This window comes from Bufo bufo, chromosome 6, assembly GCF_905171765.1.
Source record: "Bufo bufo chromosome 6, aBufBuf1.1, whole genome shotgun sequence".
NCBI lineage: Eukaryota > Metazoa > Chordata > Amphibia > Anura > Bufonidae > Bufo > Bufo bufo.
In genome coordinates, this window is record NC_053394.1 from 156,165,137 (window position 1) to 156,177,922 (window position 12,786).

Consider the following 12,786-nt stretch of genomic DNA (forward strand, 5'->3'; position numbering starts at 1 on the left):
AGTAGACAGACATTGCGAGCCAGGTGCTCTTGTCCAACATCGGTGTCTGATTCATCTAATCTTCTGGATGAATGGGCAAAAATTCCAGCAGACACACTGCAAAATCTGTTTTAGCTGCATAAGGAGAACCTACTCTTTATTAATGCCTATAGATATAGAATGGGATGCTATAAAAGCTACTGCCGGTGTGTAGGTATCCCAATACTTTTGTCCATATAGTGTATTATCACTGAGCCATGGACACAGTAGCAGTATTTGATAATAACTAAAACTTTGTGAAGTCTTGAGTGCCAAATTTCTTTGATAATTGAAGCTATGTTGGGGGTGGAGGATGCAGCTAGGGCTTTCCTGTGCTATCCTTTCTGCTGTGTTCTGATATGCTGGATGAGCAGTAATTATGTGTGATGTGGCTTCCACATCTTGTAGCTTCTGATTGTTAATCACTTTTGTATTCCTTCATCATTGTAGGAAAAAGGCCTAGAGAAAGCTGGAGTTCTGCACAAGGCCAAGATCTCTGAGAATGGGAGGAGGCTGAGGTGAGTGGTGGCTGCGCAAAGCTGGACCGTCTGCTTGTGTAGGTGAAAGTTGATGATTTAATAATTGGGGCACAGCCATGCTGGATAGGTGACAGGTGCTACATGAATCACTGGGAGTACGGCCCTGGATGGTCTCCATGTGTAGATGATATGTGTGGAATGAATTACTCGGGGTACAGCCATGCAGGATGCTCCCCCTGTGTAGGTGACAGGTGCAGAATAAATAACTGGGGGTACAGCCATGTTGGATGAGGTTTTACTGCAGGACATTCAGGAGACCAAGTCTGTGAAATCGGCAGACTGGTGGTAGCCTCCAGAAAAGGTGGTAATGAGGTGAGGTTTTCTGGTGGCACTGGCTATCACACATTCTGCCACGGCACACCATCACACCAGGGCTGCACTACTAGTAGTTGACTTTAAATTACCACAACCCTGGCCTCCACTGTCACCACCACCCAGCAGAGATGGTTTGGAAGAAAAAGCCAATAAAGCTCAGCAGATGAGAAAACTCCATGTTTTATAGCAAACAGTTGGCTATACATGAAGTAGGTTGTCAGGGCACTGGGTGGCTCTTGCGGGTGGTAACATATAAAAGGGTTCTGCGCAGAACTGGAGGCTGCTGTTGTACATGAGAGGTAGTGTAATGCTTATGTCACTTCATACATGACCTCGTATCTGAGTGACTATTTTCTTTTCTTGAGCAGGAAGAACTGGAGCTCGTCCTGGACAGTGTTGGAAGGAGGAATATTGACATTTTTCAAGGACTTAAAAAACCTCTCGTCCAACATCCAGGTGAGGTCATTAGTATGGTGATTTAGATTATAAATGGGGATGTAGGTATATCATGGATTAGAAGGCTGAAATGTGATTATAAAGGGGTGATGTAGATCAATGTGAGTCTTTGATTTTTACATAACTGCTCATATGCTGCACAGGCCTTTCTAGGTTTGGACCTGGTATAAAAACAGAATTGACTCTTTTTGAGGTAATTTTGAAACATTTTAAAATGGATTACAACCAATGATGAGGCCCAAACATTACCATATTCTGACTGGTGAGGCCTGAGTAGAAATACCGGTAAATAGAAGCCATGACGTGGTTTGTAAATGTGTGATGTGTAGTGTTGAGCGCGAATATTCGAATAGCGAAAATCGGCACTTCGAGAACTCCCGAATATTTAGAATATAGTTATATATATTCGGATTTTCGAATATTCTAGATTTTTTTTTCATCTGAACCCATGATCCCTCCCTGCTTCTTGCTTGTGGGCCAATGAGAAGGTTGCAATGTCTTTGTCTGAGCTTAGCAACATCCCTAGCAACCAATAGGAAAGATGCCTACCCCTTACTATATAAGAAACTCCCCAGCAGCCATTTTCTACAATTTTTTAAAGTTCTGAGAGAGAGAGCAGTGTCATTGCTGTGCTCTGTGCTTTCACTCATTACATTAGATAGATAGTTAGATAGCTTATATATATATATATATATATATATATATATGTATATATATATAATACAGATAGTTAGTGAGAGTCAGTGTAGGTTAGATAGTGATATAGTGTAGCTGATAGGTTCCAGTGCAGGGTGTTAGGTAGTGTGATAGGAATTACTGTTTCTCTGCTGTCCATACATACATACATGCTACAGACATAGTGCTGTGATGTCACAACAATACATAGTGCACCAATCAGTAATATGTAGTCAGACCTGCTAAAATGTGAAGTTTCACGTATTGCACCAAAATATGTGCATCATTAATTGCCGATTAGCGCAATCGCGAATATATTGGAGCACTCTATCTGCATGTAAAGCCATTTTTAATGTTCTGCCATGCCAACCGTTTTCTCCAGTCTCAGGAAACTTCTAGCAGCTTGGAAAATGTAGCAAAAGTGACCCACGCCTGTATTGCGCGCGCTTTACGTGAATATTACATTGCCAATTTTTGCATTCAAGAAAACAATAGCGAATTGCGAATATATGACGAATATTCTACAAAATATTCACAAAATATCGCAAATTCGAATATTGCCCCTGCCGCTAATCACTAGTGATGTGAATTATATGGGAAAGATGAAGATTATAGTGGAGTGATGTAGAGTAGAAAGTGTGATGTAGTTAAACACAGAAAGTGGGGATAATATAGGTGAGATGTACATTACTGTATATGGGTGAGATGTGGATTACAGATAGGTGATATGGATTATATGGTGAAGATGTAGTTTATAGAAGGATAAATAGATTATAGGTGAGTTACAGTATATGTGGGAAAATGTAGATGATAGAGGTGCAATGTAGAATCTAAAGAGACAAAGTAGTTTATATGGTGCAGGTGTATATTAGCGTTATATCGAGGAGATGTGGAAAATAGAAAAGTGATGTCGATTATGTTGGGGCAATGTAGATGATAACTGGTGATGTAGTTATGTTGGGAGATGTAGGTTATAGAATTGTTATATAGATTATATGGAGGGATGTGGATTATAATACAGTTATATAGATTTATACTAGGGATGTATATTACATGGGGGTGATATATTGAACAGATGCTGATATATAGAACACATGTCTGTTATATGGGTACCCAGTCTCACCACACTTCTTGACTCTTTATATGGTTTTCTGTTGTTTTCTCACACTTCAGAAGCAATCCCAGTTCACTGTTCCAGAGTACACGGTTAGGCTACAGGGAGCGTCACTCAGATGGGCCGCCAAGGAAAAGTCTAGCAAGAAACACGTCATGGAAGTGAGTGCCATAAACCTCCATTTGCATCCTATACCCTGTGTAATACTTCTGTGTCTTGTACTCTGTATATTCCCCTGTGTGTCCTATATTCTGTATATCCCCCTGTGTGTTCCTCTCATGTGTCCTATACCCTGTATGTTCCTCCCATGTGTGCTATTACCTGTCTATCCCCCCTGTGTTCTATTCCCTTTAAATTCTCCCATTCAGCCTATAATCTATATATTCTCCCATGCACTCTATATAGTATATTTCTTATATCTCCTATACCCTGTGTATTCCTCCCATGTGTCCTATACTCCGTATATCACTCCTATGTGTCCTATACCCTGTATATTCCTCCCATGTGTCCTATACCCAGTATATTCCTCCCATGTGTCCTATACCCTGTGTATTCCTCCCATGTGTCCTATACTCCGTATATTACTTCTATGTGTCCTATACCCTGTATATTCCTCCCATGTGTCCTATACCCTGTATATTCCTCCCATGTGTCCTATACCCTGTGTATTCCTCCCATGTGTCCTATACTCCGTATATTACTCCTATGTGTCCTATACCCTGTATATTCCTCCCATGTGTCCTATACCCAGTATATTCCTCCCATGTGTCCTATACCCTGTGTATTCCTCCCATGTGTCCTATACTCCGTATATTACTTCTATGTGTCCTATACCCTGTATATTCCTCCCATGTGTCCTATACCCTGTATATTCCTCCCATGTGTCCTGTACCCTGTACATTCCTCCCATGTGTCCTATACCCTGTACATTCCTCCCATCTGTCCTATACCCTGTATATTCCTCCCATCTGTCCTATACCCTGTATATTCCTCCCATGTGTGCTATTACCTGTCTATCCCCCCTGTGTTCTATTCCCTTTAAATTCTCCCATTCAGCCTATAATCTATATATTCTCCCATGCACTCTATATAGTATATTTCTTATATCTCCTATACCCTGTGTATTCCTCCCATGTGTCCTATACTCCGTATATTACTCCTATGTGTCCTATACCCTGTATATTCCTCCCATGTGTCCTATACCCAGTATATTCCTCCCATGTGTCCTATACCCTGTGTATTCCTCCCATGTGTCCTATACTCCGTATATTACTTCTATGTGTCCTATACCCTGTATATTCCTCCCATGTGTCCTATACCCTGTATATTCCTCCCATGTGTCCTATACCCTGTGTATTCCTCCCATGTGTCCTATACTCCGTATATTACTTCTATGTGTCCTATACCCTGTTTATTCCTCCCATGTGTCCTATACCCTGTATATTCCTCCCATGTGTCCTGTACCCTGTACATTCCTCCCATGTGTCCTATACCCTGTACATTCCTCCCATCTGTCCTATACCCTGTATATTCCTCCCATCTGTCCTATACCCTGTATATTCCTCCCATGTGTCTTATACCCTGTATATTCCTCCCATGTGTCCTATACCCTGTATATTCCTCCCATGTGTCCTATACCCTGTATATTCCTCCCATGTGTCCTATACCCTGTAAATTCCTCCCATGTGTTCTATACCCTGTATATTCCTCTCATGTGTCCTAAACCCTGTATATTCCTCCCATGTGTCCTATACCCTGTATATTCCTCCCATGTGTCCTATACCCTGTATATTCCTCCCATGTGTTCTATACTGTATATATTTCTCATGTGTCCTATACTCTGTATATTTCTCATGGGTCTTATACTCTGTATGTTTCTCATGTGTCATATACCCTGTCTATTTCTCCCATGTGTCCTATACCCTGTATATTTATTCTATTTGTCCTGTAGCCTGTATATTCCTCCCATGTGTCCTATAACCTGTATATTCCTCCCATGTGTTCTATACTGTATATATTTCTCATGTGTCCTATACTCTGTATATTTCTCATGGGTCTTATACTCTGTATGTTTCTCATGTGTCATATACCCTGTCTATTTCTCCCATGTGTCCTATACCCTGTATATTACTTCTATGTGTCCTATACCCTGTATATTCCTCCCATGTGTCCTATACCCTGTATATTCCTCCCATGTGTCCTGTACCCTGTACATTCCTCCCATGTGTCCTATACCCTGTACATTCCTCCCATCTGTCCTATACCCTGTATATTCCTCCCATCTGTCCTATACCCTGTATATTCCTCCCATGTGTGCTATTACCTGTCTATCCCCCCTGTGTTCTATTCCCTTTAAATTCTCCCATTCAGCCTATAATCTATATATTCTCCCATGCACTCTATATAGTATATTTCTTATATCTCCTATACCCTGTGTATTCCTCCCATGTGTCCTATACTCCGTATATTACTCCTATGTGTCCTATACCCTGTATATTCCTCCCATGTGTCCTATACCCAGTATATTCCTCCCATGTGTCCTATACCCTGTGTATTCCTCCCATGTGTCCTATACTCCGTATATTACTTCTATGTGTCCTATACCCTGTATATTCCTCCCATGTGTCCTATACCCTGTATATTCCTCCCATGTGTCCTATACCCTGTGTATTCCTCCCATGTGTCCTATACTCCGTATATTACTTCTATGTGTCCTATACCCTGTTTATTCCTCCCATGTGTCCTATACCCTGTATATTCCTCCCATGTGTCCTGTACCCTGTACATTCCTCCCATGTGTCCTATACCCTGTATATTCCTCCCATCTGTCCTATACCCTGTATATTCCTCCCATCTGTCCTATACCCTGTATATTCCTCCCATGTGTCTTATACCCAGTATATTCCTCCCATGTGTCCTATACCCTGTATATTCCTCCCATGTGTCCTATACCCTGTATATTCCTCCCATGTGTCCTATACCCTGTGTATTCCTCCCATGTGTCCTATACTCCGTATATTACTCCTATGTGTCCTATACCCTGTATATTCCTCCCATGTGTCCTATACCCAGTATATTCCTCCCATGTGTCCTATACCCTGTGTATTCCTCCCATGTGTCCTATACTCCGTATATTACTTCTATGTGTCCTATACCCTGTATATTCCTCCCATGTGTCCTATACCCTGTATATTCCTCCCATGTGTCCTGTACCCTGTACATTCCTCCCATGTGTCCTATACCCTGTACATTCCTCCCATCTGTCCTATACCCTGTATATTCCTCCCATCTGTCCTATACCCTGTATATTCCTCCCATGTGTGCTATTACCTGTCTATCCCCCCTGTGTTCTATTCCCTTTAAATTCTCCCATTCAGCCTATAATCTATATATTCTCCCATGCACTCTATATAGTATATTTCTTATATCTCCTATACCCTGTGTATTCCTCCCATGTGTCCTATACTCCGTATATTACTCCTATGTGTCCTATACCCTGTATATTCCTCCCATGTGTCCTATACCCAGTATATTCCTCCCATGTGTCCTATACCCTGTGTATTCCTCCCATGTGTCCTATACTCCGTATATTACTTCTATGTGTCCTATACCCTGTATATTCCTCCCATGTGTCCTATACCCTGTATATTCCTCCCATGTGTCCTATACCCTGTGTATTCCTCCCATGTGTCCTATACTCCGTATATTACTTCTATGTGTCCTATACCCTGTTTATTCCTCCCATGTGTCCTATACCCTGTATATTCCTCCCATGTGTCCTGTACCCTGTACATTCCTCCCATGTGTCCTATACCCTGTACATTCCTCCCATCTGTCCTATACCCTGTATATTCCTCCCATCTGTCCTATACCCTGTATATTCCTCCCATGTGTCTTATACCCAGTATATTCCTCCCATGTGTCCTATACCCTGTATATTCCTCCCATGTGTCCTATACCCTGTATATTCCTCCCATGTGTCCTATACCCTGTAAATTCCTCCCATGTGTTCTATACCCTGTATATTCCTCTCATGTGTCCTAAACCCTGTATATTCCTCCCATGTGTCCTATACCCTGTATATTCCTCCCATGTGTCCTATACCCTGTATATTCCTCCCATGTGTTCTATACTGTATATATTTCTCATGTGTCCTATACTCTGTATATTTCTCATGGGTCTTATACTCTGTATGTTTCTCATGTGTCATATACCCTGTCTATTTCTCCCATGTGTCCTATACCCTGTATATTTATTCTATTTGTCCTGTAGCCTGTATATTCCTCCCATGTGTCCTATAACCTGTATATTCCTCCCATGTGTTCTATACTGTATATATTTCTCATGTGTCCTATACTCTGTATATTTCTCATGGGTCTTATACTCTGTATGTTTCTCATGTGTCATATACCCTGTCTATTTCTCCCATGTGTCCTATACCCTGTATATTACTTCTATGTGTCCTATACCCTGTATATTCCTCCCATGTGTCCTATACCCTGTATATTCCTCCCATGTGTCCTGTACCCTGTACATTCCTCCCATGTGTCCTATACCCTGTGCATTCCTCCCATCTGTCCTATACCCTGTATATTCCTCCCATCTGTCCTATACCCTGTATATTCCTCCCATGTGTGCTATTACCTGTCTATCCCCCCTGTGTTCTATTCCCTTTAAATTCTCCCATTCAGCCTATAATCTATATATTCTCCCATGCACTCTATATAGTATATTTCTTATATCTCCTATACCCTGTGTATTCCTCCCATGTGTCCTATACTCCGTATATTACTCCTATGTGTCCTATACCCTGTATATTCCTCCCATACCCTGTGTATTCCTCCCATGTGTCCTATACTCCGTATATTACTTCTATGTGTCCTATACCCTGTATATTCCTCCCATGTGTCCTATACCCTGTATATTCCTCCCATGTGTCCTATACCCTGTGTATTCCTCCCATGTGTCCTATACTCCGTATATTACTTCTATGTGTCCTATACCCTGTTTATTCCTCCCATGTGTCCTATACCCTGTATATTCCTCCCATGTGTCCTGTACCCTGTACATTCCTCCCATGTGTCCTATACCCTGTACATTCCTCCCATCTGTCCTATACCCTGTATATTCCTCCCATCTGTCCTATACCCTGTATATTCCTCCCATGTGTCTTATACCCAGTATATTCCTCCCATGTGTCCTATACCCTGTATATTCCTCCCATGTGTCCTATACCCTGTATATTCCTCCCATGTGTCCTATACCCTGTAAATTCCTCCCATGTGTTCTATACCCTGTATATTCCTCTCATGTGTCCTAAACCCTGTATATTCCTCCCATGTGTCCTATACCCTGTATATTCCTCCCATGTGTCCTATACCCTGTATATTCCTCCCATGTGTTCTATACTGTATATATTTCTCATGTGTCCTATACTCTGTATATTTCTCATGGGTCTTATACTCTGTATGTTTCTCATGTGTCATATACCCTGTCTATTTCTCCCATGTGTCCTATACCCTGTATATTTATTCTATTTGTCCTGTAGCCTGTATATTCCTCCCATGTGTCCTATAACCTGTATATTCCTCCCATATGTTCTATACTGTATATATTTCTCATGTGTTCTATACCTTGTATATTCCTCCCATGTGTCCTATACCCAGTATATTCCTCCCATGTGTCCTATACCTTGTATATTCTTTCCATGTGTCCTATACTCTGTATATTCCTCCCATGTGTCCTATACTCTGCATATTCCCCCTCTGTCATATAATCTGGATTTTCCACATGGGTCCTATACTATGTATATTCCCCTGTGTGTCATATATCCTGTATATTCCCCCTCTGTCCTATTCCCATGCATACTATTCCACATTCCTCCGTATTGTTAATACCCTGTATACTCCTCCCATGTGTACTATAGCTTGTTTATTTGCGAGTCCTATGTCATGTATTGTTTACAAGCTGACCACGTAAAACTTAACCCCTTCAGGACCCTGCCATTTTTCACCTTGGGGACCAGGCCATTTTTTGCAAATCTGACATGTGTCACTTTATGTGGTGAAACGATTTTACTTATCCAAGCCATTCTGAGATTAAAAATAAATAAATAAATACAAAATTGACCAAGAATTTGGAAAAATTCAACATTTTCAAAATGTCTCTGTTTTAAAAAAAAAGATAGTAATACCTCCTAAAATAGTTATTACTTTACTTTTCCCATATGTCTACCTTATGTTTGGATCATTTTGTAAATTACATTTTCTTTTTTGGGGACGTTAAAAGGCTTAGAAGTTTAGAAGCAAATCTTAAAATTGTTAAGAAAATTTATAAAACCCAATTTTTAAGGACCAGTTCTGGTCTGAAGTCACTTTGTGGGGCTTAAATAATAGAAACCACCCATAAATGGCCCCATTTTAGAAACTACACCCCTTAAGGTATTCAAAACAGATTTTACAAACTTAGATGACATTTTAGAATTTTTTGTCAGATTTTCCATTTTAATCCATTTTTTTCCATTAACAAAGCAAGGGTTAACAGCCAAACAAAACTCAATATTTATTACTCTGATTCTGTAATTTACAGAAATACCCCATTTGTGATCGTAAACTGCTGTATGGGCACATGGCAGGGCGCAGAAGGATAGGAGTGCCATGTGGTTTTTGGAGGGCAGATTTCACTGGGATAATTTTAAGTGCCATGTCACATTTGAAGACCCCCTGATGCACCCCTAGAATAGAAACTTCAAAAAAGTGACCCCATTTTGGAAACTACGGGATAAGGTGGCAGTTCTGTTGGTACTATTTTAGGGCACATATGATTTTTGGTTGCTCTATATTACACATTTTGTGAGGTAAGGTAAAAAAAATAGCTATTTGGCACCCTTTTTATTTTTTGTTTTTTTACAATGTTCATCTGACAGGTTAGATCATGTGCAATTTTTATAGTGCAGGTTGTTACTGACGCGACAATACTAAATATTTTTTAGTGTCTCCATATTCTGAAAGCCATATTTATTTTTATTTTTAGAGTAATTTTTTTGCGGGATGAGATAGCGGTTTGATTGGTACTATTTTAGGGTGCATATTACTTTTTGATCGCTTGGTGTTACACTTTTTGTGATGTAAGGTGACAAAACATGATTTTTGGTTTAAAAGTCTAAAAAATAAAAAAGTAGACATATTAGGTATCGCATTGTCCGTAACAACCAGGTCTATTAAAATATAACACGATCTAACCCCTCAGGTAAACACCGTAAAAAAAAAGCCATATTTTTTTCTTACATCACAAAACGTGTAATACCAAGCAATCAAAAAGTCATACGCACCACAAAATAGTACCAATCAAACCTTTATCTCATCCCACAAAAAATAAGACCCTACCTAATACAATCGCCCAAAAAAACTATGGCTCAGAATATGGAGACACTAAAACATGATTTTTTTTGTTTCAAAAATGCATTTATTGTGTAAAGCTTAAATAAATGAAAAAAGTATACATATTAGGTATTGCCACATCTGTAACAACCTGCTGTATAAAAATATCACATGACCTAACCCCTCAGGTGAACACCGTAAAAAAAAAAAAGCAATTTTTTAGTGACTTCCATATTTATTTTTATTTTTTGGCCGATTGTTTTATGTAGGGGCTAATTTTTTGTGGGATGAGGTGACGGTTTGATTGGTACTATTTTGGGGGGCATACGCCTTTTTGATCGCTTGGTGTTGCACTTTTTGTGATGTAAGGTGACAAAAAAATGATTGTTTTAGCCTAAGGGCTAGATCTCACAGACTTCTGTAGAAGGCAAGCTCCGATGCCTATGGAAGGCATCGGGCTTGCCTTCTCTGCCATCGGGTCCCTGCCACTGCAGCGGGGGGACCCGACGGAGATATGGAGGGCACCCATACCCTCCGCAAACCTTCTGCATGCCGCGGTCAGTTTTGACTGCGGCATACAAGGGGTTAATAGGCCGGCATCTGTGTTTTCACCGATGCCGGCATATGCAGCAGGGGCCCGGCTGTCAGTGACTGCCGGGTCTTTGCCGCTGATCGGGAGGATGCAGCTCCTGCACCCGCCCGATCAGCCTGCCGTTCATGTACGACGCTGGTCCTTAAGTGACGTCCACCAGCACCCTACATGTACATGGGTCCTCTACGGGTTAAAGGGGTTGGCCACTGTCTGGCTACTGTTGACCAATGTGTATGTAAAATGACTATATGACACTTAAGTTACTTTGTTGATATTCTGCGCTGTTTGCTATCTTTCATAATCAATGTCTGCTTGTTGGACAAATCTTCTGTACTGTCCATGCAGAGAATAGCCGCTGATAGACCAGACACATCAGTCAGCCTCCCTCATTCTAACGCACTGCACTTGAATTAAACTCCCAACAGTACAAGGTGCAGATGGCAGGTGTAGTGTATATGAATGGATGAAACTCAGTGATTTGCCTGGCCACATGACCCTCCATCAGCCGCCATCTGTCTTTCTAAGCACTGGCACGGTCTTCAAATGGCTTAAAAATATCATTTCCAAGTAATATAGCCATGTCTGTGTAAAGCTAACTTTTTTTAGTTCATCATTTTTTTTTAATGATTGGTGTTTATGATAAGAAAACACCTAAACCTGTACACTAACATTCTGAATATATTGCAATACTAAGGAGAGGAAGAGTAGAGTGCGTAAGACCGTAGTAAAAGATGCCTCCTAGTATAGAGAGGCTCTTACCTGATGCTGTTGCACAAAGAGCACAACAGCCTGTAGTGCTAGGAGGGAGCTGGGCTGGCTGCTGCACGCTATCCCATTCCAGATGATCCCGGTGACTTAGTAATACAGAAAAGATAGGGGTAATGTAACAGCGCTGCCAGAGAGAGAGCACTCCAAAGGGATGCTGTATAGATAGTTTATTTGGTGACAAGGCAATGCGTTTCAGGGTTGGACAGACCCCGTCTTCAAGTAAGTTACGTAATAAATATATTCTGAATATACTGAATTTACTGCCAATGCCTACGTTTAAAAAGGGCATATTGGCCCCAAGAATTAGTCTCATTTATCAGATAACTTTTCTTTTCGATGGCAACCTAAATCTATTAAATACCTTAGAGTACAAATTCCTACTGTTACAATAGGGGCCCATTCCTGCTGCTGCCCTGCTTCTCTGAGTGGGCACGGGTGGCGCATCACTTACTTTGCTTTCCAGTCTGATTTACCGGGGGTCTGGACCTGCCTACTCTCCTCTGCCACCTGCAGTGGGTCCAGCTGTCAGCATTCCATGTGCCTGCTACTGCCCCACACCTATTTTGCAGGCCGCGGCATGCACTTTCCTCTCAGGTCTTCTGCTTTCAGGCATGTGCTCCATGGGTCTTAAAAGGCCAGCACACTTGCACTCTTTATTTTCCCCATCCAATCACAGGTTACTTATGGATATTTAAGGCACTGTCCCTTAGCGGAGGGTGCCTGAGCTTTAGGTTTCTAGTTTGCTAGTTACCAGTGAAGGTGTGATTTTCTGCCTGTCTACCATGCATCTGCCTGTGTTACCATCTCTGATCCCCTGCTGCCTGTCTTCACCTTAGCATGTTTCTTGTATTTATCCATTGGCACTTGCCCTGACCTCAGACTAGTCTCTTGTATACGCACAAACTCCATCTGTCCTGACCATGGCCCATT

At 41.2% G+C, this 12,786-nt stretch overlaps 1 protein-coding gene across 5 annotated transcripts in view; it reads left to right on the top strand.

The window, feature by feature from the left end:
- Positions 1-12,786, top strand: part of ARHGAP27 (Rho GTPase activating protein 27) — a 115,858-nt gene that overhangs the window by 84,183 nt on the left and 18,889 nt on the right. For all 5 annotated transcript variants that reach the window (XM_040435005.1, XM_040435006.1, XM_040435008.1 and 2 more), the window contains 3 exons: positions 469-536; positions 1,241-1,328; positions 3,177-3,278. In XM_040435005.1, the coding sequence (XP_040290939.1) occupies positions 469-536; positions 1,241-1,328; positions 3,177-3,278 (258 nt within the window). The remainder of the gene's footprint in view (positions 1-468; positions 537-1,240; positions 1,329-3,176; positions 3,279-12,786) is intronic.